The sequence below is a fragment of the Dipteris shenzhenensis genome, chromosome 24, assembly GCF_047967505.1.
Source record: "Dipteris shenzhenensis isolate YYH24624 ecotype China chromosome 24, Dip_SZ_1.0, whole genome shotgun sequence".
NCBI lineage: Eukaryota > Viridiplantae > Streptophyta > Polypodiopsida > Gleicheniales > Dipteridaceae > Dipteris > Dipteris shenzhenensis.
Window position 1 is genome coordinate 11,999,094 of NC_141619.1, and position 25,243 is coordinate 12,024,336.

The following is a 25,243-nucleotide window of genomic DNA, read 5'->3' on the forward strand; positions in this document are numbered from 1 at the left end:
GTATAGGCACTCTCTCTCTACAGCTATCATTCCATAAAAGCTTTCTCTCTCTAGCCTACAGGCTGTTTTTCTAAGCTGTTCTCATTCCAGCCCCATTTCCACACTCTCCTCACCCAAGGTAGCTTCAGAGGCATCAAGGACTTCATCTACAAAAGGGCCAAGTCACGAAGGGAGCCTGTATTGTCAAGTTTATCTCATTTACAGCACTATTTCATGTTGTTTCTACTATCTTTCTAGAAACTAGTGTTTGTCTCTAATGTTGGATGTAAGTGGTGATTGTTGCAGGTTTCTTCCTTGTGGATTGGGCAAGCCAAGAGCTGAAACCTGAGCTTGGAGTCCTCCTTTTTGTTGTCTACCTTGTACATATGCTCTTGAGTCTTGTATCTAGGTCCTAGGTTTTCACTGAGTTCATCAGTTTGGAAGGTGCATTGCACCTTGGTCTTGTATCTCCATTTTCAAGAATAAAGTGAGCCTGGATAAGGGGGGGGGGCCGTCTTGGCCCCTCAATCATATTGCATTCTCCAATGATGTCACTTTGTGTTTAAGCTGTATAAGTCTTAATTCCAGCTTAATTGCAAACTCTTAAGTTCAAGTATATGTGTTTGGCAACTCACAATCATCTCATTCAATTGCCTCTGCAAAATCCGTTGTTTGAATTGATAGAAAGCACCGAGTAGTTTACAATGGAAAACATCATCTTTAATACCTTTGCCGAAGAGGCCTTAAATGGGTGTGTATCCCTAGTATAATTTTTACTCTAAAAACAATCATACCAAAGGATGGAATAGTTGGGAGAGAAAAATCATGGACATGATGCCATCATTAGATCTAATGAAATAATAGAGCTCAAGAGGGTTAATGGATTGAAGGTGGTAGCAAAAGGTAGAGACATCATAGTTTCGCTGGCGAAACACTATTGGAGGCCATTTCATTTGGAGTTCACAACTATAGTTTTGCTGGCAAAACTATGTGGGAGGTAACAAGAAGTAGCAAAACTATAGTTTCGCTGGCGAAACTATGTGGGAGGTAACAAGAAACATCTTATCTTGAGATTGCTAGAAGTAGTAAAACTATAGTTTCACTAGCGAAACTACACCGGAGGCCATCTAAAACTGTAGTTTGCAAGTTCACCAGAAGCAAAGAAACTATAGTTTTGTTGGCGAAACTATATGAGGAGGCCAGTTTGCAAGGTAACAAGAAGCATTGGAACTATAGTTTTGCTAGAGAAACTATATGGGGAGGCCATTTCACATGCAGTCTGCAAGATAGCAAATTAGAGCAAAACTCTAGTTTCGCTGGCGAAACTATATCAAGAAGAAATTGTTGTGGGTCTCAACAGAATACCTCTTGCACGATCCTGTCTTGGAAAATGGAAGATGCGTGAATCCCACTCAAGTATTTCTTCCTTCTTGTTGATCCCATCTCCTCAAGAATCTCCTTCTCGGTTCAGTACTGCGTTGCTAAGATTCAAGAGATTAAATGTCAAAGTTCTGTAGTGAGCAACTTGGGGTGCATACGATCCTATCACTTCGATGCAAACCTTCTAATAGGCTGCGATCCAAAACATATTCTCATGCCGTGGAAGCGAATCCGTCATACCGCTCATCGCCGAATGCCGCATCGCATCCCTCTAGTGACTTTTGTAAATGTCCTAGGGGACGAAGAAGGTTCAATGTCGAAAGGGTGGCTAGCAGGGACATCAAAGTAAAATCGAGGAAGAGGAAGGAAGCGGAGGCGGAGGAGGAAGCAAGGGCAGACGAGGAGGCTGTTGCATGCTGGGGAAGGGTCAGGCATGGAAGCCATAGCCATGGAGGTGAGGAAAGGTAGGGGAGTCCGCCATAGCCACACAGCTTCAAGGTCTCTCACAACAGAACAGCAGAATACCGAAACGTTCACAGCGGAATTGGAGGGCATTGCAAACGTTGCTCAGCAGAATTGGAGGGCATTTTGGAGCATGGAGGCCAGTGTTATTGCGGATGAGCTACCCGTTGCTGTCGTTTGTTGGAGCTTTGGGTTGCCAGTTGTAGAGGAGACTGCTGACCCATAGCTTTAGAGTAGCAGCTGTTGCAGCTCGTGATCATGGCTTCGGGCAATGTTGTTGATATGCTTAGTCATTGGAGAGCAAGGAGCTTTGCAGCTGTTGGCGACTGTGTTGAGCCTTGCATGCAAACTAGGAGCTGCCCCCTGCTTCGTGGAGCTTATCTGGAATTGCTCGAATTGCATTCCGGGTTCTCGTGGCACTCTGCATTTACTCGAATTTGATACTTTGACGAATTCGTATCATAGCCGTTTTCGTATCGTGGCGCTTTGCATTTACTCGAATTCGGGGCTTTGACAGCGTGGTAGATGGGAGGTTCATATTCGAATTCGTTTTCAGTGAGACGGCGAGCAACAAACAACAGTTTTCCTTGCCATAGCCTCCATAGCCTCCTCCTCCTCTCCTTCTTCCTCTATACAGTTTCCTGCCCAGCTCCTTCGTCGACATAATCGCTCCTCTTGCCATGAGGTTTCTTTCCTCCCCTCTCAATTCTTGCCATGAGGTTTCTTTCCTCCCCTCTCAATTCTTCCCCATTGCATCTCCGATCTTCCTCTCTCTCTCTCTTGTTCGGGCGATGCTTTATCCACTGCGACATCAATAGTTTGCAGCTGGCTCTTCAGTCCTTGTTTTCTAGGGAAGCTAGATTAAATTTGTTAGGGGGAAGGGCCTTCCTCTACTCAGAAGAGGCTGGAATGCAATCCAGGACACGCCCGCTGTTGGACTTGCAATTCTTCAGCTGCTCTAATCACTTTCTGCGAGGAAGCGCGAAGAGTGGGAAGCCATCTAACTGTTCTTCAATGTCCCTGACTCTGCTGAGTAGCATTCTGTAGTCGTAGGGGGAGGAGTGTTCCCGAGTCTTACCTGAGAGAAACCTTCAGGTTTTGTGCACTCTTATAGAAGCTAGACGGCGAGACAGATTCGCCCTTTGACAAGAAATTAGTCGTAGACTCTCATCTGTCAGAAATTTGGGAACAGCTTTCCACAGCCCCCCCTTCTTCTGAAGTTTATGAGCGCCTGAAGTTTATGAGCGCCTGGCTACCCATCTTCTTTGCAACCTCAAGCTTCAATGCCACTTTGATGCTTTAAACTAAGACGCCTCAAACTGAGCTCAGCTTTAAACTTAGATGCCTCAACTGTCTGACCACAACTGTCCCGAATATAGTTTCGCTGGCGAAACTAGTTTGGAGCCTTCTTTTCTCTGTCTCCGCTCCATCATTAAACACAGAAATGGCATACTACCAGAGACTCTCACTCCTATAGTGATATGGTTTCGCCAGCAAAACTATATCATGAGCCTTTTGCCCTATGCCTCCTATCCAACGTTTCGTGCCCCCCTTTTGCTGTTTCGTTCCTCTGGCTCCTCCCCCCCTTGCCCAATTCTTGCCTCTCTCTTTTCTTTTAGTTTTTCCCTTTATCAAACTCCCAGCTTCAGATCGTTTACCCTTCCCACGACCAGTGTGACTCAACAATGTTAAATCTTACTCGTAGTTGAGGCTCTCCTAAGGTCGGTTTTGGATACCCTTTCATGGTCAATTTTGTCGATTTCATGGTAATGTCTTTGGGGGAAGCTTTTTCAAGCAGGGTTTTGAAAACGCTTGCACATGTCCGGGGATCCAAACATGAATATCACAACCATCTCATGAAAATCTCAGCGCTCAACTTGTGTAAGTCTCTTTTTTAGGCGCAGTGTTTAAGGCCTATTTAGGCCTACCGAGAGCCAGAGCGCAGTTATTAATATAGTGCCAACTTCTTCAAAATCTTGTGGATCACACATGTAATAGCTATCGGTTCATACCTCCGGATATGGTTTCGCTAGCGAAACTATGATCTTGCCTTCTTCACACACTGCTAGTTATAGTTGAAGGGAGCCTCACCCATAACACGAAATGTTTATTCTTAACTTGCATTCTGTTATCAGAATAATGTATTGAGGAACTCCATTTTTTTCAATCATTTAAAAGACGTTTTCATTGGCAAAACTATGAATGGCATTTTTATTTAATCATTTGAAAGATGGTTTCACTCTGTCATTTTTAATTTAATCATTTCAAAGATGGTTTCACTGTGTCATTTATTTGTTTTTCTTCTTGTGCAAGTGAGCTTATTGAAAGTTGTGCAACAAATGCCTCCAGTAAGTTTGGTTTCTTTTTCTTTTTCTAGTTGCATTTCACCTTTGCATTTTTGCAAATCTTGTAATTGAGTTCTTCAAACGTGTAGAGAAAGAAACGTGATGTGTCTAGTCCTATCACAAGGAAAGGTGGCAAAAGGAAGAAGCAAGAGTCAAAGGTCAATAATGAACTGAAGGAGCTTGAGCAAGTTGACATTGAAAATGATATGGAGGATCCTGGGGACAACAAGGATAAAACTATAGATTGATCCATCCAACAAAGCAGGAGTTGAAGATGATGTGGAGGATATCATTCCAGAGTGTGTTGAGAGACCATCAGGTGCAGATATTTTAGAGCTTCTTACAGTAACTAAAGAAACTCCACCTCCTCGAATTCCCTTGTGTCGTTGTCTTATAAACCCAGTTGTGCGTCAAATTAGGAATGATTTGACCATTTTGAAAAGAGCATTTGAAACAAAGGGATACATTCCGACAAAAGGGTCTTTTATTCTATCTATCAAAATGCCTGATGGGTCTTCCAAGGATGTTGATGATGTCACAAGAGAACGTTGGGACAAGAATTGGAGCTTAGTTAATGATGAGTTTGAATCAGAGATAATTGGCACACCATGGAGCTTTCTATCAAACAAAAAGTTCTTCGTGTGGGAAGGAAATCATCGTACGGCATCTTGGATGGAAAGCATAGAAGAGCTTTACACAAATATCAAGTCTAGACACATTAGAGTGCAAGCTCAAATTATTGAACCGGAAGCAAAGGATGAGCTTAAGCTTGTTGCTGCTCTACAAAGATTTAACTTGTAAGCCTTATTGTTTATGTTCACTATATTGAGCAAGAGGTTTGGATTGTTGCTAAGAGATGGTAAGTGCCTATAAATGAAACCAATTTTGATTAACTTAAATCGATGGTTGCAGGCTTAATGAAGATGCAATTGTTGTTACTAATCTCAAGGATTATTTGTACCACACAAGCACACTTGTATCTTGTGATGCTCAATATTTTACTCAGGATTTTAGTGAGGAGGAGAAAAAAGCTATTGAGTTGGCAAGACAGAAAGAGGTTGGAAGTGGACGAAGGGTGTGGTATCCCCTCACCCAAACTATTCTTGGGAGAATGGTATTTGTTGTAAGTATTAGTTCTTTAGTTTATATATTTTCTTTTTTTGTGACTTTGCTTTGTGTTCCAATAACATTATGATGAGATTATCTATTTATGTTGAAAGGGGAAATGGAAATCCGATTTTGAGGCTCAATGCAAGAAATTGCATTCTTCCATGCCAAAGGATGAGAGAGAGTCCAAGATTCATGAGATTAAAAAGACTATGGGAGCAACATATCGAAGAAAAATTACACGAGTAAGTTTTCAATTTACAAAATTTTGTATTTCTAGATCACAAATTTGAATTTGTAGTCCACAAAATTCTACATTTTATATCTCAGATATCTGAATTTATAGTTTGCAAACTTGAATTTATAGTTTTCAAATTCTAATTTTACAACTCATAAACCATAATATATGATTTGAAAATTATAAATCTATAGTTACAACTTGCAAATTTTTAGTTTGTACTTTGAAAACCTTAATATATGGTTTGTTGTGTGTATCAAAGTCTCTTCTAAAACTTTACTATTTGGCAGATGCTTTCAATAGTCAATCCTTCTCATGGCAAGGAGTGGTTTAATATCCTTTGGAATTTACCATTTGAGGATACATCAATGAAGATCACTTTGGAGAAGCTTTACCAAGTATCAATTTACCTGTTCCAAGGCAAAGCAACTATCTATTCTTTCTCTTCTCGGTGCAAATGACAATCTAAAGAAGAGTTATGGGATGCCTATGACTGACGATGGTTTCATACCTTGGCTTGCAAAAGAAGTATGGATTGACAGATGATGGGCGATTGCTTGACCAAGTGATGAAATCATCAAGCATTGAGGGTGCAGCTACACTTCCAGACAGTCCTTCTATTCTGGAATACTTTGATGGCATTATAGTGAGACACAAGCCTTTTTTGTTTGAGCCTTTTGCTTCATTGATGATAGTTGCTGTTGTTCCATCCAAGCAAGTTGAGCTTACAAATGCCAGCAGACGATTGGTTTACAGATGCGTTTTGGCTTTCGAATTCAATGGAAAGATATCTTTGCATTACCTTGCATTCTCTTATATTATCCTAAAAATCATTCAGGTGTCTCCATTATTTGGCTGCAAATAAGAGTCTTAAGATGGTACTATCCATTTGCAAGGCTTGGACTATGCTTGCACCTGCTACATATTGCATGTACACCTCTCATATTTTTAGAGAGAATAAGCATAAGGATGGTCATATATTGCTTACGGAGTGGGAGAGGAAGCACTGCCCTTGGTGGATCGAGATGAAGGCTGGAACATGTATTGAGGAAGAGAAGAAAACTTATGATCGCCATTTAAAAGGTGAGTGCAAGTCAAACTCGGGTTCATTAGGCAACATGGATGAGGCACAAAAGAAGAGGCTTGAAGAGGAGCAAAAAGCAAAAGTAGAAAAGCAAAAGGCAAGTCATGTCACTCCAAATAACAAACGAGGTGGAAGACCTAAACCAACGGGCACTTCTAACACAGGTCTATTTTCTTATAACTCTTTCTTTCATGTTTCAAAGTGATTAGAAGCTTCCTACAAATTTAATTTAGGGTCCTTTGTTATTGTAGACAATGATCCACGAAAGGAGGAGTCTCTTCTTAGCAAGAAAGTGTGTAATACAGATATGGTTTATGTTCCTTTGTCCACTTTCTCATCATTTGCAACTCGTATCTCACAAGAAAACTACAAAGTTTGGGAGTATGATTATGTATCACTTGGAAAAGAAGTTGAGCAATACAAGTATAGTGGGGCTTTTCAAATCATAAGAAATTTCTACCATGAACTTGGTGGCATGAAGAAGTCACGCAATGGAAAAAATGCTGCATGGAGTGTGGATTTTTGCTTGATTGACCTTCCTACACGATCTATAGTGAGTGGAATCAAGGGTAGAATCCCTGGATGGAACATTCTAAATGAGTAGCATATCTCATGCTCACTTGCTATTGCTTCATCTGTGATGGATGATTATGGATGGACATTGGTGATGTGTTCACCTGTATCCACTTCATTCGTTGAGCGTTTGGCAAGACAAATGAGACTAGAGGTTTCTTGTAGGTGAGCAATATATCACAGTTGATAATGTCTGTTTATGTGAATTGCATTCAGCTATTCGTATCTTATAGTTAGTACATGTAGATGGATCGTGGAGATGGGAGATTGCATTGATGTTGCGGATAATGTTGGCTTTGGTGTCAAGGTATGTCATTTGGCTATTTACATGATTGTCATGTTCTTGTTTGTTCGTATTTTATTTTTCTCCATTAACTTTTTCAATCTATGTTTCATGTAGATTACCACCTTTCAAATCCTATTGTTCTCTAGGATTGGCAAGAAGGCACATCACTATCTTGATAGGGCAAATAAAGTTTCCCAATCCCTTAAGGTGTGCGTGGACAATTATTTCATCACTCATTACTTGCCTTCAAGTGTACGACCCACTCACAAATTTTGGTTTGTGCATAAGAATGCATGGGAATAAAGCAGAATTGAGTCTCCCACCTTGAACTCCTATGTCGAGATGCCATTGCTTGGGTGCATACATATTATGAGCGGTAACCCTTGAGCGGATTATCCGAGCAACACTCAATGGAGTTCTACTTAAATGACTGTTTTTTAATGGAATATCTTTTTTTTAAAACCTCAATCCTGCTGCTTTCATCATAGGTCCTGTACCTGCACCAAGCTCAAGCATAGAGCCTCCAATTGGACACAACAACTCCATGAACATCAACATCATGGAGCTACTCTTCTCCAACCCACCACGCCACTGTCCACCCTTTCCCTCTTTTATGCACCGTACGGTGGCTCAGCCCAAAGGTTATCCCCTTTGGAAGCTTTAATTTGGCCACCCATGATAGGCAATTTTCTTAAAGCCCTAGATAATAGATCAAGAGTAAAGAACTCGAAGAATTGAAGGAGGTATATGTAACGTAGGGATAATTTGAAATGCTCAAAAGCAAAAGAGCTCTTATAACACAACAAACCAACTGTCCCTTCTCATATAAAACAGCTACCAGCCTCTTCAGTTTATTTTGTTTTGTTTGCAAAAATTAGACTTCCATTAAGTATGACTCGTCCTTAGTACTTTCCTCTTTCACCCATTCTCCACTTTGTACTTCTTCTCCAGAGTCCCGATCTGACCACCAAGGATCTTGTTGGTCCAGATCGATGAGAGTTTCGATGAAGTTACTTGCTTTGGCTACTGCTCCAATAGGTTCACTTTGTGCTTACCCTGAGGACTTCGCGAACTTTCATCTTGCGTAATGCTTTCTGTATCGAGTTTGGTCGGCCGGAAGTCTCCTCTCCACTCTCCTTAAGTACCTCCTAGTTCTCTCACTAGCTCCTTCAAGGGATTAGAGGTACTCCGCATAAGAACTCTCCTCTAGGACCGTAGAACTCCACTTCCCTCTCGCTACTCAACACCAACAGCAGTGTCCCACAGTGATCGCCATAAGCTGATGGGGAGGGAGGGGGGTCCTATCCCTTCCAGAGGTGTTACCGGAGGCCAAAGGCTGCTGGTGTGAGAAGCATGGGTGTTGTAAGCTCTAAGACAATGAATCACGCAGAATGCACTATGCAGTGATGTGCAGGTGCCATAGGTTGTAATGCAGTGAATCACGCCGTGTATGAGTGCACTATGCTAGGTGACGATCACATCGGGGTGTCCACAAAATGAACACAAGGAGAGATAGTCATCATGCACCAGAGAGTTGTGAACAATCCCCATATACTAGGGAACATAAAGATGAAAGAGTGATCAGGTCGGCCGAAGTACACAAATCACCGGAAGAATGGACAGCAGCCTCAAGTAACAAGTCACAAGAGGTGGCCATATCTGCCAGAATACACAGGTCTATCCCCATAGTGGACACAAAGCTACAATAGGCGAGCTCATAGCTCAAGCCCCTATCTTCTCCACATAGCCTCCTCTTGGCAAGCTCTCTCTCTCTCTCTCTCTCTCTCTCTCTCTCTCTCTCTCTCACACAGACCCCTTAGGGAAGACGATGTTCCTCATATTTCATATTTTACATTTTGTATCTAGGCATTTTTGGTACTCTATTTCATTTCATTTTGTATCTAGGATTTTTGTAGCCATTTTTGGCATCTTAGCTGTATTACGATGAGGCCACCTAGTTGGCGCATCGTTGATGATGTATTTTCCTTTCGGATGATTTTGTGTCCCATAGGCCATGTATGGCCTTCCGTGGACCTTTAATAAAATTTCTTTCTTTCTTTCTTTCTTTCTTTTTCTCTCTCTCCAATGCCGAATGCTCAATGCTGAATGCTCTCCCCTCTCCCAATCCTCCCATTCTCCTTCATCCTCCTCCCTGTGCCTTAGAGGGTCCCTCCCCTCACTAAGAATCTCCCCCCTTTCTCTTGATTGGTGATCCTTCTATCTCCTTAGCCGTTAGAGATAGCCGTTGCATTGTTGGCTCTCTTAATGGCTTGGGTGACTTCCTGACTCGCCAGCCTCTTCTACTCGGGATGGTGTGTGTATGTGAGCCGGACCACTGCACCACTAAACCATTGAATGACGTATTCGCCATGTGCAGCTACTGTTAATGCCTCTGACTCTCCATCGAGATGAGATCACCTTGGAAGTTGGATATGGTAATCCTAGGTGAACCTGTGGTTGACATATGGTTGACATGTGTCGACACATTGTCGACATGTGGTCAACACCTGATGACATATGGTTGACATGTGTCGACATGTGGTCAACGCCTTGCTGATGACATAGTGATTGCTTGAAAGTGTCTCTATCTACAACAATCCTCCTAGCATAAGCTACTCGAGAGAATCCCTGCATACTTGTCCTTCTATTCCTGTGGGATTTTCACAGTCTCCTCCAAAAGTTTTTTTGCAGATAAGCAAAAATATGAAAACTATGCCAATGAAGAGCTCTAGAAGGCCTCCAATCTCTACAGCTGGGCTGAAATCTCCTAGCATTACTGACACTATAACAAAAGAAAGGGAGGCTCTTCTCTTGGTGCTCTTCGTCAATCCACTCCCACTCTCCTGGGTCCCACTGCAAAAGCTTTATGGGACACTCCCATAAAGCCATAATCTCCATGATCCCAGGGAAATGAGAAGAGTGCCAGGATCTAGGTACCACTGTGAGTCAAAACCGAACTCCGCATAACGCACAATCCCAGGCTGCAATGCTCTCTCTAGCAAGATGTCATCTATAGATCTGGATAATCTGCCTCCCGAATGCACATAAAAATCCAGGGCATCCTCATGTGCATCTCAAACTACAATAGCCTGAAGTGAAATGCCCTTACTCGTGAACGCCGCCATCCAAGTAGAACAAGTAATAGGCATGTCATATGTATCCAACCAATCCACTAGCAAGACTGCATCAATCTACTAAATTCTCCTTGCACTCCCTCTGAGATGACTAACCATCTAAAATTTCATGTCCTCTATAAGCTTTTCAAAAGCTTTCCAAGATCCCACAATGGAGGCAGGCCCCCTTCCCAACTGGACCACTGCATGTAATGAGAAGCACCAAGTTTGCCATGCTCATCCAATATACTATCTTCCACATGGCGGGCTGCCTATCAATCTCTTCGCGAGAGGAATGGGGAGCCCGCTGAAGAGCAATCCTGAAGCTGGCCCAAGCTTTGAGGACAGCAGCCATAAGAGGGGAAGAAGGAGATCTGAGATGTGCTGAAGTAAAGATCCATCTAGTACTATCCATCCAGTCTCCTCCCGGTGAAGGTGTGCATGACTATATGCTGCGAATAAAACAATCCTTCCAAGGCTCTTGCCCAAGCATAAGACTCCTCACCACCATCTTACAGAGCAAGGCCCTGCACTATAAGTTTGTGTCTATTATGTTAAGTCACCTTTACCTAGTGGCGAGAATCAAAGTCTCCCAAGCCACCCTGGCTATAACATCTTATGTGCCCTCAAGACCACTCCATATAAAATTCCTTATCAGTCTCTTAAGCTCAGAGATACAATCCCTGAAAAGGCACCAGCAAGAGCAAACAAACCATGCCGTGGCCAACAGGACCTAGTTGACCCACTACTACTCTCGAGGCAAGGTCAAGCTGGCAATGCCCCAAAAGAGAAGCTTCCTCTTTATGCTCTTAGTTTCAGCTTCAATCTCAGCCTCGGTCTCAGCTACATCCTCATCCTCAGCTACATCCTCATCCTCAGCCTCAGTGCTAGCCTCAGCTTCAGCTTCAGCGTCAGCTCTAGTTCCAGTTTTAGCTACACTTTCAGCTCCACTTACGCCTACAGCCTCTACAGTTACAGCTACTGGCTCTGACATACCCCTACCCATGACATCGATTGCTCCACCCTCCCCTAGGATAGAGGGATTGCCATTGCCACCATCTCTCCCTTCTTCTCCACTACAATTCTCTCAATGATTATGACACCTACTTTGGAGGGGTCATACGCTATTCCACACTACTCGACCGTTCTCTCCCCTCTGCCTCTCAGTCAGCCCACGCTCCCACACCCTGCTGGGATCACCTCCTCCGGGCCACTATCATCTCCATACCGTACCCATCTCACCCAGTCATCACCCAGCCTCCAGTCTCATCCTCACACTTTCAAGCCACAGTCCTTTCAGTTTCCGTTAGAGCACGGACGAGCTGACCCATCAAAGGCTTGAGAGTACTTGTTGATGGAGGTCCAGAGCATCCGAGAGCACGAGAGGGAGATGTCACACTTCGCACAAGAGTAGACACGCTTCACCCAGGAGCAGGCACGTCTCATACAGGAGCAATCTCAGGCTATCCGAGTCCAAGCTGATCTTATTCAGGGGCTCAAACAGGAGATCTCACAGCTCCGACGGAAGCTCAGTCGGAGCTGTGAGATCTTAGACTTCCTCCTCGACTGATACCTCTCAAACCTCTATCACGGAGTTCTTTCAGCCATATCACATAGACTCCCACGAGGCAAGGCCTCGACATGACCGTGACCTGGAGCCTCTGACCCAATAGCTCAGATAGAGGGTTGACTCACAGATCATGCTTTGGGACATCCCCTCCTTGTTTAGGGTCGAAGCCCGACCGACGGGGGTCACAATGGCCCTAGTCAAACGCAGAGCTACGACCAGGAGATGTACCAGGACTGCACCCTTGGGGGGGCGACAGCGCTCTATTGCTGACCTCATGCCTCCACTTTCACAGCCTCATCCATACTGATGTCCTACTGCTGTTGATGATGATGATGATGGTTATGATTGATGTCGACGATGATGCTGAGATTGATATATATATAGTTGAGATATGACTATGTTGTACTTAGGATTTAGTACTGTCATTTTGCATTTTCTGCATTCTGCATTGGTACGGATGCTCATTTAGTAGCTCCACTACCACAGCTCATTGTATCAAGTTTTTCACAATCTCATAGACCCATCGGTCTTCCGAAGACTTTAATAAACTTTCTTTCTTTCTTTCTTTCTCCAACGAAGGAGCGAACTGTTGTGTTGGAGAGATGCCCAAACCAACCTGGCATCCCAAATACTGACAACAACATCCCTCTGAATCCAAGTGAATCCTATGTCATTCCCCCAATTCGGAGTGTCCTTGTCAGTGCTAATCCGAAAGCCATTGGATTTGTGCCAATTGATGTGTGACTAAGCAGCAGTGCAAAATAAATCCAAGGTTGTCCTAAAGGACGTGAGCGTCTGTGGAGTGGGATCCAAAAAAACAGCAGTATCATTTGCCAACTCACTATCCAAAAGCTCCTCTTCCTGTCTCAATGGGAGTCTCAGCCCGAAAATATCAGCTCGAGATCTGATGAAGATACTCATAGCTTCAGCCACAAACAAAAAGAAGAAGGGGGCAAGAGGACATCCCTGGCCGACTAATCTGGAAATCTGAAAACTCTCACCCCTTACCCCACCAATAAGCACCTGGCTATGGGCTCATCTATACAAAGAGGAAACCCCTCTTATCCATGCATCTGTAAAGCCAAAACAAAGAAGGGTGCCCTCCCAAAAGCCCCAATCTACTCTGTCATGAGCTTTCTCAAAGTCTAAGAGTAGAATGGCCAGCCTCTGGCCGCTTTGCATAGCCCACTCAGAAGCTTCCCAAAATCAGAAGATATTATCAAAGATGCTTATGCCATATACAAAACCAGTCTGTGTATCATGAATAAGATCTGGAAGTATGGGCTGCAAACGCAGACTTACTGCTTTGGCTAGGAGTTTGTAATAGGTGCCCAACAGAGTAATAGGCCTCCACTAGGACACTAAATTTCTGCAACCTCCCTTTGGGATGAGATCAGTAAGTGAGCCAGGCATCTTACCCAAGTCCCAAACGCTCTACAGGGTTGACTTACGGTGATCCCCAATCATATCCCAACATGCAATAAAGAAAAAGGGAGAAAGTCCATCTGAACATAGGCACTTACCCTCAAGAGTGCAAATCTGAACTCTGTGTTGGAGGTGAAGGGTGCATCCAATGAGACTCACACATCCAGTTTCACCAACACAGGAATGCTATGACAAATAGCATGTGTGGGATCCGCAGTGAGGAGGGAAGAATAAAAGTCTGTAGCTATGCGCAAGGTAGCTATGCGCAAGATGGCATCTAAATCTGTCTGCAAAACCTTGTCTGAGTTAATAAGCTGCGAAACACTCTCTCTACTATGTCTAGGACCAAGAATAGAGAAGAAGTGCTTATTGACCCTACCCCCCATCTAAGTCCAGAATGACTCACGGGCATGAAAGGCATACTCTGCTCTTTGATCAAGCAATATCTGTTGTTGAGTCCTTGTTGCAACAAGGCACTCCTGAATCCAGGCATCCGTAGGCCATTTTTGCTCTTCCCACTGCAAGACTACCAACTGTTGGCGAATACCGATCTCACGTCTGAGGATCTCCCGTCTCCTAGTACTAGTGACCGAAGTATTAAAGTCACTAATATCAATGAGGGCTGCCACTAAAAGTAAAAGAGAAGGAAATCCGCCATGCATATGTGACCGGATAATGGGAAGGACGCAAAGGAAAAAGGGATAGAGCATGTCTTTCATAGTAACGGAACACATGTGCTTACAACATGCTCCCCCGCAAGCTAGCTTGCTCAAGAATGGATTTGTAGCTAGGCACCGTGCCTTCTGAACTTAGGTGACAGTTACATGCACAAAAAAAAGACAAAGAAGTTGGAAAGATGGAAGGATATCACCATGGGGCAATGTAAATAATTGTTGGGTCTTGGGCTCATGGAGACTTTGGCTCTATGGAGGTGTCCCCATACAGTATTTTCCATGGGACACCCGGGAGTGGGAATGGATTGCTACAGGGCAAAACACTGAGAGAAGAGCCTTTCGATACACGGTTAGTAATGTCAGGAGATTTGAGCTCAGCCTTAGAGGCTCGAAGCCCACATGAGCTTCTCATTGGGAGAATTTTTAGATTTCTACACATTTGCAAAAATCCTTTTGGAAAAGAAGTTGGAAATTCCTCCAGAATAGAAAAATCACTCTTTTTCTTTTGCTAAGATGGATATATATATAGTCAGGATATGACTATGTTGTACTTAGGACTTAGTACTGCCATTTTGCATTCTGCATTGGTATGGATGCTCATTTAGTAGCTCCACTACCACAGCTCATTGTATCAGGTTTTTTCAGTCTCATAGACCCATCGGTCTTCCGAAGACTTTAATAAACTTTCTTTCTTTCTTTCTTTCTTTCTTTCTTTCTACTCATGGAGGGATCGGAGTGAGCCAGTGGAGGTTCAAGTTTGGGGTAGATTCCACATGTATTCATTGCTAGTCTACTGAGTCTATTCAACATTGCTTATGGGAGGTGCAGACAGGCGAAGATTGTTTGGAAGTGGATTGCTAAATTATAGAGAACCTTTGTGCACTCCCCTTTCTTTTTGACCTAAGGCTTGGTAGATTGGCTCTCTTTTTCGGGGCCTCAAGTGTTTAACAAGAGACATGACTCTTCCTAGGCTCTTTCGGTTCAACGACATTTGGTTGAGTCATGCTCTCTAATGACAGGTTCCTGCACATGCCTCTATGGACACTTCACGGGAGATTCTGACGAGTGTATTAGCGTGGCATATTTGGAGATCCAAATGCACAAAGGCTTTGGATGGTTCCTAGGTCCACCGTGCACCCACAATGGCCAGTATTTGGACAGATATGGTACACACCTTGGTGGCCATTTCGGGAGTGTGCACTCTTACAGGGGTTTGATTTTGCCTTATTAGAGTATTTGTTTCTCATGCCTCACATGATGTACTTTTCCAATGAGCTTTGCTCTCAGAGTTTCTTTCATACTTAACAGAAGTCTCTTGTTTGGGGGGGAAAAAACAAATAAGTTTTGGGGAATGAGGAATAACCAAGCCATGTCTATTATATAATAATGTAGAAGGTGGTGAGGAGAAATAAGGCAGAGAAGCTGGAAAGAAGGAAGGATATGAGGAGGGGATGGTAAAAAATTGTTGAGTAATGAGAAATCACCAAGCCATGTCTATCTCCAGCACCTTCCCCCCCCGCTCCAGGCCCCCTCTCCTCTCTTCCTCTCCTCCTCTCCTCCTTCCCCTCTCCTCTACTCTACTCCTCTCCTCCCCCTCTCCTCCACTCCTCCTCTCCTCTATCCTGCCCCCTCCTCTCCCCTCCTCCTTGCTGCCCCCTCCTTGCTGACTCCTCCTTGGCTTCTTCTTCTCTCTCCCTTTTTCCTTCACCCACTCCTTCATCTGGAGTACCCCTATTCTCTTATAGGGGTCTCCAAGGTTTCAGGAAAGCGAACGGAGTTTTTATATTTTGTGTTTGAATCGGCCCACACACCTCGATTGACGAATGGGTTCCCATTCAGTCAATCCGTCTCCGCTCACACCGGCCGCGAGAACTGTCACTTTTTCAAAAGATGAGCTGCAGCAGTTGCAAAAGGATTTGGAGCATGAGTGTTCCACGACTCTCTTCGCACGCATTCATGGCTCACACCCCTCCAGGTCACAAGCTAGAGATTGGATGTTGGCGGCGCTCCCTCAGGACCTCGCCCCCCACCTCAAGGATGTTCGTTTGTTGGGACGGGGTTTCTTTCAGGTGTGCCTAGATTCCCCGGACATCACGAGAGACCTGCTACAGGCCGGGTTTCAACTTCTAGGCTACAGGAGGATTTTTTTGTTTCCTTTTCAACTGGGATTCGACCCAGTTGAAGAGGACAAGCAAGGAGTTTTTGTTCTCATCAGGTTCCCTGGTCTTCCCTCAGTTTATCACCGGCTTCTTTTAGTTATTGGCGAGAGGTTTGGTGTGGTAGCAGAGATCCCCCCTCCCCCTGACGAGCCCTCTTCGGCTGCTGAGGCGGTCAGGATGGATGGGGTACCCAGGATTAGGGTCATTGTCCAGGACCCCAATATTTCAGATGACCACATCATGCTACAGCGACCCGATGGGTCTTTCTTCCGCCAGAGATTTGAGGTTGCAGGTCAGCAGGACCAGTGCAGGATTTGCAAATCCTCGAGGCACTTCGCCAGAGATTGCCCAAAGAAGAAAAAGAGGCCCAGAAAAGCAACCAGCTCGTACTAGCTTACGACAGAGAGCAGGAGCAGGACCTACCGCTCCACAGACACGGCCTTAGACATGGGCTCCCCCACCTCCTAGGGCTACTCGAGTCCCTTAGGCACCCCGCACCACCTCTGGCCCACGGTGGGTTTCGATCGCGGTTAGGCCCTCTACTTTAGATCACACATCCACCGCTTCGGAGGCTACCCCCTTGGAGCCTCGGGAGGAGACTAGTGTTCAGGATCCTTGTTCGACTCCACCCTTGGATCAGGCTGTACCTTCCTCAGCAGCCCAGGTTGTTGGCACCTCGTCCGCACCACTTTTTGATCAGGATCTAATACAGGTGCCTCCCTCTTTGGAGGGAGGGAAGGGGGTCTTACATTCTCTTCTTGCTTCGGTAGGAATCCTTCGTACCCCCTCCCCAGGACTGGCTCAGCGGAACTCATTTTCCGCTTTGGAGGACCTCTCTAGCCTCCCAGATGATGATTATGTACCCTCTACTTTTGGAGAGCCAGTTATCGGCATCCCTCTTGAGAGATCCTTCTCTCTCTCACCTGTGGACTTTCCTCCCCTTGGACCTCGTGTGTATGGCAGGAGGTCTGCTCCGGTAGAGGTTTCTTTTTCCGCCACCAGGTCGGGTAAGGTATTCCAACCCACTTCCTCCTGCCGATGAGGATAGCCAGTTGGAATATACAGGGATTGGGCGGCAATCCTCATCGCCGTCGCAGATAGCTGATCAGGAATCAACTCCATTTAGGTGTTTCAGGTGGTTCCCTAGACATTCTTTTTCTTCAGGAACACAAACTGGATGTTAGAGACTGCTCCAAGTCAGGTAAGCTGCTCTCAGGCCGGACTTTTTGGCTTCCTGCCTTGGGAACCAGAAGAGGTACATGCATTTCAGTTTCAGATTCTATTCTCCTTCTGGTCATTGGATACGTTACCATAACCCCCTCCAGGGCCCAGTGGGTTTTACTTCTGATTGATGGACGTAAGGTTGGTTTCCTCAACCTCTATGCTCCGAACAACAGAGGGGACCGTGTTTTGTTTTGGAAAGAGTTGCTCTCGTGGGCTGACATTGCGGATGGTTGGTAATGCCAGGAGATTTCAGCTGAACAGTAGGGGTTGGACTCCCTCCAGAGCCCCCCATTGGGAAAGCTTCTTCATCACCGCAGATTTGCATAGAAATTTCTAGAGGAGGCTTTAGAAATCCCTCAGAAATAGAAAGATCACTCTTTTCTTTTGGCTTTCTATTCATGGAGGGATTGCAGTGAACCTGTGGAGATCACGATTTGGGGCTGATCCCACTTGTCCCCGATGTCATTCTGCAGAGGAGCCAGTGCGACATTGCCTTTGGGACTGCAGTCAGGCGAGGACTGTTTGGAAAGGGGTTGCTCCGATACTCAGCATCTTTCACACTTCCCCTTTCTTCATGACTTGGGGCTCGGTCGCATGGTTATCCCTTACCTAGCCCCAGGTGTTTTATGAGGGTGAGCCTTCTTCTTGGGCACTCTCGGTCCACCGGCAGGTGATAGAGCCCTGCTCTCTTCAGGATGTACCACTTACTCCCTTCAGAGCTTCTCATGCTTCAGTGGACACCTCTTGGGGGATTTTGGCTAGCATTTCCTCTTGGCACATTTGGAGAGCCAGATGTACAGAGGCCTTGGATGGCACCGAGATACACCCATCACAGGCGTTCATGGATATTTGGACTGACACGGTTCACACTTTGATAGCCATATGGGCTAGCATGCAGGGCCCTTCACGGGCAGCCTCTTCCAGAAGGACTATATTTCTTCGAGTTTGGAGGGGTTCTCCCTTTTTCTCGGAGGTTTCTACCGGATTGAGATGGCACTATCAGCCTCAATCCTTTCTTTTTGGCTCTTGAGCCTTTCGTGCATTGCATGATGTATCCCGTATGGAGCTTGCTCTAACGGTTTTTCTTTAATACTTAATAGAAGTCTCTTTTTGCAAAAAAATAAACAATAAACCGACCTAACTGGTCGCGCCTTTCTAGTTGGTCAAACCGACCTAGCAATGAGTCAAATGATCGCACTATGCAGCCCATTCGACCCAAGGTCCAGCAAGCATACATACGAACTGTACTTACCTCTCCGACCTTTTGTACTTTCATGATTTCTGATTATCTGCCTGAGTTTTAACCTCTCCTATGATACACCTATTCCAGGGAAATTTTTCGAGACAAGCTGTTTGAAGCTTGTGCGTCCCCCTTTATTATGATTTTTGGGACATTAGATACTTCGAACTTAATCATCTAGGATTCCATAGGATTGAAGTAGTTACTCAGATTTAATTACAAAATTAGCATCCCGTGTTCTTTCCCTCCACCTGGAATTAATTCAAAAATCACTGATGCATTCCTTCCTCCTACAGTTCACTCGTTCTAATTGAATATCTTAAATATAACCCACATGAGCTTCATATAATTCTGCAAATGGACAAGAACTAAGTATACTGGCTTTGTTCAAATGGAAGAATAAGCCATGGAAAGGCTTTGATCCACTCTGAGAAGCATTGCAACTTTTGAAATGGGGTAAAATTCAAATCTGAACGCTGAACGTGAGGGATGGAATTGTTATAATTGGGTTTGTGGCTGAATTGGCAGTTCACTTGGGAACTCATACCTATGTCATAAAAACCAGCTTTGATGCATGCTGCAACGTCTGCAATTGCTTGTAGACCAGATCCACATTGCCTGTTCAAACTGCGAACCGGTACATTTTCTGCAAAAATCACCATCAGTCACAGATGTATATTTGCACATGCTGGAAACATAGATCAAAGAGTTCTCTTAGCTGCTGTTCAAATTTCGGAATATAAGAATTAGAGAGAGTACTTCTCTGTTTCTCTGCCATTACAACATATGCTTCAAATCAATTTAAGGTCAGCAGTAGCAAATATGTAATCAAGAAGTGAAAAGAAATTTGGATATTTGCCTTTTGCTTTTGACCCTAAGCCCCTGATGACATAAGAAATAGCATCACAGAATAAAAAGTTACATGTTATGCGGCATTACCACAAAGTTGAATGAAGACAAAAGAGGAACACATTTGGCTGACAACTAGCTCAAAAAAGGCAAATTCATGCACAGTCACAAGCTACGATTAATACAATGTATTGGACCTTGCATACACATTTACCTTGAACCTCTGATTGACTTCTTTTGTGACGTTATTATTAAATTTGGTACATTGCCCTCAATCAGATGGTTGAATAAAAGACACATCTCATGTGTGTGTGTGTGTGTGTGTGTGTGTGTGTGTGTGTGTGTGATGCTTGAGATGTGTGTGTGTGTGTGTGTGTGTGTGTGTGTGTGTGTGTGTGTGATGCTTGAGATGTGTGTGTGTGTGTGTGTGTGGTGTGTGTTGTAGAGTGTGTGTGTGTGTGTGTGTGTGTGTGTGTGTGTATTGCTGATCAGCGTCGTCCGTCATTGTTTGGCGCCCGTCTTTTTGTCCGTACCATCGTACGGCTGTCGTACGGTTCCCGTACAGCTTTTGCGTCAGGTTACCTTACCATCGCGGCTCAATTCAACCCTGCACGACAGTTCTTACCTGCAGTCTTCCTTCCCAAAGTCCATACAGTCCGTCCGTACTTTTCCCGTTTAATCATTCCGTACAGTCGTTAACTCTTCCGTACAGACTGTCTGTTGTCCCGTAGTGAGTTTGTGGTGTGGCTCACTCATTACTTCACACCCACACTAGTGTGTCTCTCTCTCACTCTCACTCTCTTGCTCCCTTCCTCAACTCTTCCCCCTCTCAACTGGTATCAGAGCTATCAAGCCTTCTCTTCCCTCTCTCTTCATCCATACCGTACGGACGTACGGACAGATCCGTACGGCCGTACGTCGTCCGTACGACCGTACGGACGGGCTCGATAGCGTGGTCGCGGAGAAGGCGTGGTCGCGGGCGATTTCGTACGGCAGCTGCAAGGCGTGGTCGCGGGCGCATTTCGGCGCATTTCGTACGGCAGCTGCACATTTTTGCAGGTCTTTGAAGAGGGCGTGGGCGTTGCCAGCCTGCTGCAGTACAGCAGCATAGCTGCTGTGTTTTACAGCAGTTCTTACATCAGCTGTACGGACAGTCCGTACAGCCGTACGGACTGCCGTACAACTTTGTACGGGAGCTTTGGCATTGTTGTGTACTGTACGGCAGGTACAGTACGGCTGGCGCCGACATCAGCTGGGTACAAAAGTACAGCTTTTCTTTGCTGCAAAAAATCTCGTTTTTTTTTGGGGGAAGTGTGCACCGATAGTACATAGGTACTCTGCAGGGACAAAAGTACAGCAGGTACTTTGCAGGTACTAGAAAGTACAGCACATTTTCTGATTGGAAGAGGGATAATCCTGAAGCATTCTAGCAGTATACTGTGCATTTGTTGAGGTACATCAGGTACTCTCGTGTCACTCACGCTTGAGGTGACTTGTGCCACAGTGGTGGTGTTTGTGCAGTTACTTGTCATTCAGGAAGGTCAGATGCTTGCAGAAGCTTCTATGCATTTACTGAGTGCAATTCTCAGTTTTGGGTGATCTTATCAAAGGGCTTTTGCCTGGATGTGGTTGCAGTATATGCCTTGAGGCAGTGTGTAGCCAGGGAGCACACATTTGCTTTATTTCCGCAGTGCATTTGGTGACATTTGTTGCAGGTCACATTCTTTGTACGCACTTTGAAAATCTCAGTTGAGCCACGCTTGGTCAGGGCGCATCGAGTTTACTCGGTCCCTAACTGCCCATCGTTGACAGTGCTCAAAAGATTTTCTTCTTGGTGTCTGTACGTTGTGATTTGTGTTGTTACTGAGTACACAGGGGCAGCCTATGCATTACACATTGTCAGGTACAAGTGTCAGAGAGATTTCATATTGCATGCTACCTCAGTGTTGAGGTGATCTCCACTTGATTCAGGTGTCAGATCAAGGGGCTTTTGCCCAAACTTTGTTTGATAGTACTTGGGTTACCGACAGAGATCTTCAGATGCATTTTCTTCCCTTGGTATAAGGGTGATTGCTTGGGATTTATCCCATTTACTGTTGCAGGTTTTGTGACAGGCTGAAGGGTCATTTACTGTTTTTTTTTTGGGGTGTTTGTCAAGTTGTTTCTGCAATTTGAGTCAGTGACATACCTCATCTGAGGTGGGAGAAGTGATCAGTACAGTCAGTACAGCAGTGTTTACAGCAGTGTTGGTGGTTTTGTCAGATAATTATGCACTGTTAAGCTCTTGTTGAGCAGCAGCAGCAGTCTGAAATTACTGTTTTTATGCCTCTTTGAGCTCAGAACAGTTTGTCAGAAGGTACAGTATTTGCAGGTACATTTACTGTTTTGCTGCAGATTTTACTGACAGTAAAAACAGCACCATTGAGAGTGCTTCTGGCTCTTGAATAGAGCAGGCTTTTCTGAGAAATCAGAACTTTTATTCAGTCCTTTTACTTCCAGGGAGTCAGGTACTTTCCTCATCTGATATGGCATCAGGAGGAGGTGATTCTTCAATTCTGAACATAAAGAAACTGGAAGGAGCACATAACTATGCATTATGGGCAGAACAGTGCTTGAATGTCCTTCTGTTAAAGAAGATTGCTAAGCCCATAAGGGTAAAGGGTGTCAAGCCATCTGATATGGCAGCTGATGACTGGGAAGAGCTTGATTTGTCCGCGAGGGCAGCTATCATGCTCACTATTTCAGACACTCTTGTGTTCAATGTACAGGCTGAAAAGACCTCTTATGGTCTATGGCAAAGACTAGAAGAATTATATGCCCAAAAGAGCTCAGCCAGTAAGGTTTATTGGCTGAAGAAGCTGGTTGATCTTCGCATGAAGGAAGGTACAGCTATGACCTCACACTTGAGTGAGTTCAATGCTATCTTTACACAGCTGATTGCACAGGGGTTGAACCTTGATGAGGAGTTCAAGGCTACTTTCTTGTTGTGTACTCTTCCTGAGAGTTGGGACACTTTCAAGACCACCCTGTCAAACTCAAATGCCACTCTTATTTATGCTGATGTAGAGAGCTCTCTTCTTATGGAGGAGATGAGCAGGAAGAATAATGCGGGCAGCAAGTCTTCAAATGCTTTGCAGGTACAGGACAGAGGCAGGACTCAGCAGAAGGGGAGATCTACTAGTAAGTCCAAATCCCGTAGTCAGTCCCGTGGCAAAAAGGACATTGAATGCTTTTATTGTGGCAAGAAGGGACATGTGAAGTCGAAGTGCTTCAAGTTCATACGGGATCAGAAAGCCAAGAAGGCTGAAACAAAGGATGCAGGAAATGCAAGCAAAGGCAAAGGCAAGGCCAAGGCAGATGACTTGGATGTAGTGAATGTTGCAGCGGAGGACAGTGACAGTGACATACATGATGTTTTATGCTCTTCTGCTGTAATAGCACATGCTTTGGTTATTGATGGCCATGACATGCACACCTGGCTCTTGGATTCAGGTGCCTGTTTTCATGTTACACCTCATAGGGAGTGGTTTACTTCCTACACAGGTACTCATGGAGTTGTTCATCTTGGGAACAACTATGCATGTCAGATTGCAGGGATTGGCAGTATACAGATAGTATTTCCTGATGGACAGTCATTTATGCTTGATGGTGTTCGCCATGTGCCGCAAATCAAGAAAAATCTGATTAGCACTGGCTTATTAGATGACAGTGGTTACCACACCACATTTGGGGATTCCAAATGGGTGATACTGATGGCCAGACAGTAGTGGCTGAGGGTTTTAAGAGTGACACCTTGTACCCTCTTTATGTTTCCAGTGTGGGTAATCATGTTGTTGCCATAACCGAGCTGCCAAAGGTTTCATTGTGGCATAGCCGGTTGGGACACATGTCTGTTAAAGGAATGCAAGAACTGTCACGTTTGGGTTATCTGCCGTCTCTCTCTTTTTCAGATTTGCCTACTTGTGATCATTGTATTTTTGGCAAGCATTCTGTGACTCCTCATAAGGGGAGAACTCCCCAGAATAGAGCACCACTTGATCTAGTGCACACTGATTTGTGTGAGATGCCACAGTTATCACTAAGGGGTGCCAAATATTTTATTACTTTCATTGATGATGCCACACGTAAGGTGTGGGTCTATTTCTTGAAGCATAAGGGAGATGCCCTAGATGCTTTCAAGAGGTTTGTCGCTCAGGTTGAAAATCGGACAGGTCGTAGGCTGAAATGCCTCAGATCCGATAATGGGGGTGAGTATGTGTCACATGCTTTTGTGCAGTTTTGCCAAGCTAAGGGCATCAAACAGGAACTCACAGCCCCTCATAATGCATCTCAAAATGGTGCAAGTGAGCGGATGAATCGAACTATTCAGGAGAAGGTTCGATGTATGTTGTCTTATGCTGCATTACCCCATGGCTTTTGGGCAGAAGCCGTGCAAACAGCAGTTCACATTATTAACAGGTCACCAAATAAGGCTTTGGAGTTGAAAGTGCCAGAGGAGGTGTGGTCTCGCAAGCCACCCTCATATAAGCACTTACGGGTATTTGGCTGCGAGTGCTTTGCTCATGTACGCAAAGATCTCCGCACCAAACTGGATCCAAAGTCTATCAGATGCATCTTTATGGGATATGGTGACGAAGGTGAAATGGGGTACAGGTTATGGGATCCCGTTAAACGGAAGATTATACGCAGCAATGATGTCATCTTTAAAGAAGATAGTGTACACAAGGAACCCGTGCAACCTGTGGAATACAGGAGGGTTATTTATGATGATGTTGGACAGCAAAGAATGCCCATTTATATGCAGCAGCAGCCTGCTGCAGATCACCCTGTTCAAGAGGGTATACTGGCTGAAAATCAGCCAGATAATTTTGCCAATGATGCACCACTGGATCTGCCAACAGATGGGGCTGTAGAACAGCCAGATATGGTGGTACAGCCACCCGTCATGCATGAAGAACAGGCTGGACAGCAGCCTAATCCGGAACATTTTGTGAGGAGGAGCACCCGTGCACAACGGCCTCCTGCCAGGTTTGTTCCTGGAGCCAATAATGTGGCTGATTTTATCATGCTGACAGATTGTGGTGAGCCTTCCAGCTTCAAGGAAGCTATGGGAAGAACAGAGAGAAAGAAGTGGGAGAAAGCCATGCAGTCAGAAATGGACTCCCTACTTCAGAATGATACATGGGACTTGGTGCAGTTACCTGCAGGCAGAAAGGTTTTGCCATGCAAGTGGGTTTACAAAGTCAAAGTGGATTCAAATGCTTTACCTCGGTATAAGGCCAGATTGGTTGCCAAGGGATTTAAGCAAGAAAAGGGCATTGACTTTGATGAGATCTTTTCACCTGTAGTCAAGATGACTACTTTGAGAGCAGTGTTAGCTCTTGTTGCTCATGATGACATGGATTTATGTCAGATGGATGTGAAGACAGCTTTTCTTCACGGAGATCTTCATGATGAGATCTATATGAGTCAGCCAGAGGGATATGCTGTTAAAGGGAAAGAACAGCTTGTGTGTAAGCTCAAGAGGAGCTTGTA

The 25,243-nt window shown here is 44.7% G+C and overlaps 2 protein-coding genes across 2 annotated transcripts in view; one reads left to right on the forward strand and one right to left on the reverse strand.

Annotated features, from left to right (window-relative positions):
* Nucleotides 1–25,243, reverse strand: part of LOC147886229 (3-ketoacyl-CoA thiolase 1, peroxisomal-like) — a 167,727-nt gene that overhangs the window by 76,484 nt on the left and 66,000 nt on the right. Inside the window, exon 5 of the mRNA XM_087395115.1 lies at nucleotides 19,407–19,505. Within this exon, the coding sequence (XP_087251241.1) occupies nucleotides 19,407–19,505 (99 nt within the window). The remainder of the gene's footprint in view (nucleotides 1–19,406; nucleotides 19,506–25,243) is intronic.
* LOC147886230 (uncharacterized) lies at nucleotides 4,637–5,566 on the forward strand. The gene is made up of 3 exons (XM_087395043.1): nucleotides 4,637–4,963; nucleotides 5,079–5,289; nucleotides 5,387–5,566. The coding sequence occupies exons 1-3, from the start codon at nucleotides 4,668–4,670 to the stop codon at nucleotides 5,564–5,566; spliced, it is 687 nt and encodes a 228-aa protein (XP_087251169.1). The 5' UTR covers nucleotides 4,637–4,667.

What these genes read in the sequence shown, in the direction of transcription:
- LOC147886230 (XM_087395043.1), top strand. Translation starts at nt 4,668, where the DNA reads ATGCCTGATGGGTCTTCCAAGGATGTTGATGATGTCACAAGAGAACGT. An exon ending in GCTCTACAAAGATTTAACTT is followed by an intron (nt 4,964 to 5,078) that starts GTAAGCCTTATT and finishes CGATGGTTGCAG; the next exon opens with GCTTAATGAAGATGCAATTG. An exon ending in TTGGGAGAATGGTATTTGTT is followed by an intron (nt 5,290 to 5,386) that starts GTAAGTATTAGT and finishes TTATGTTGAAAG; the next exon opens with GGGAAATGGAAATCCGATTT.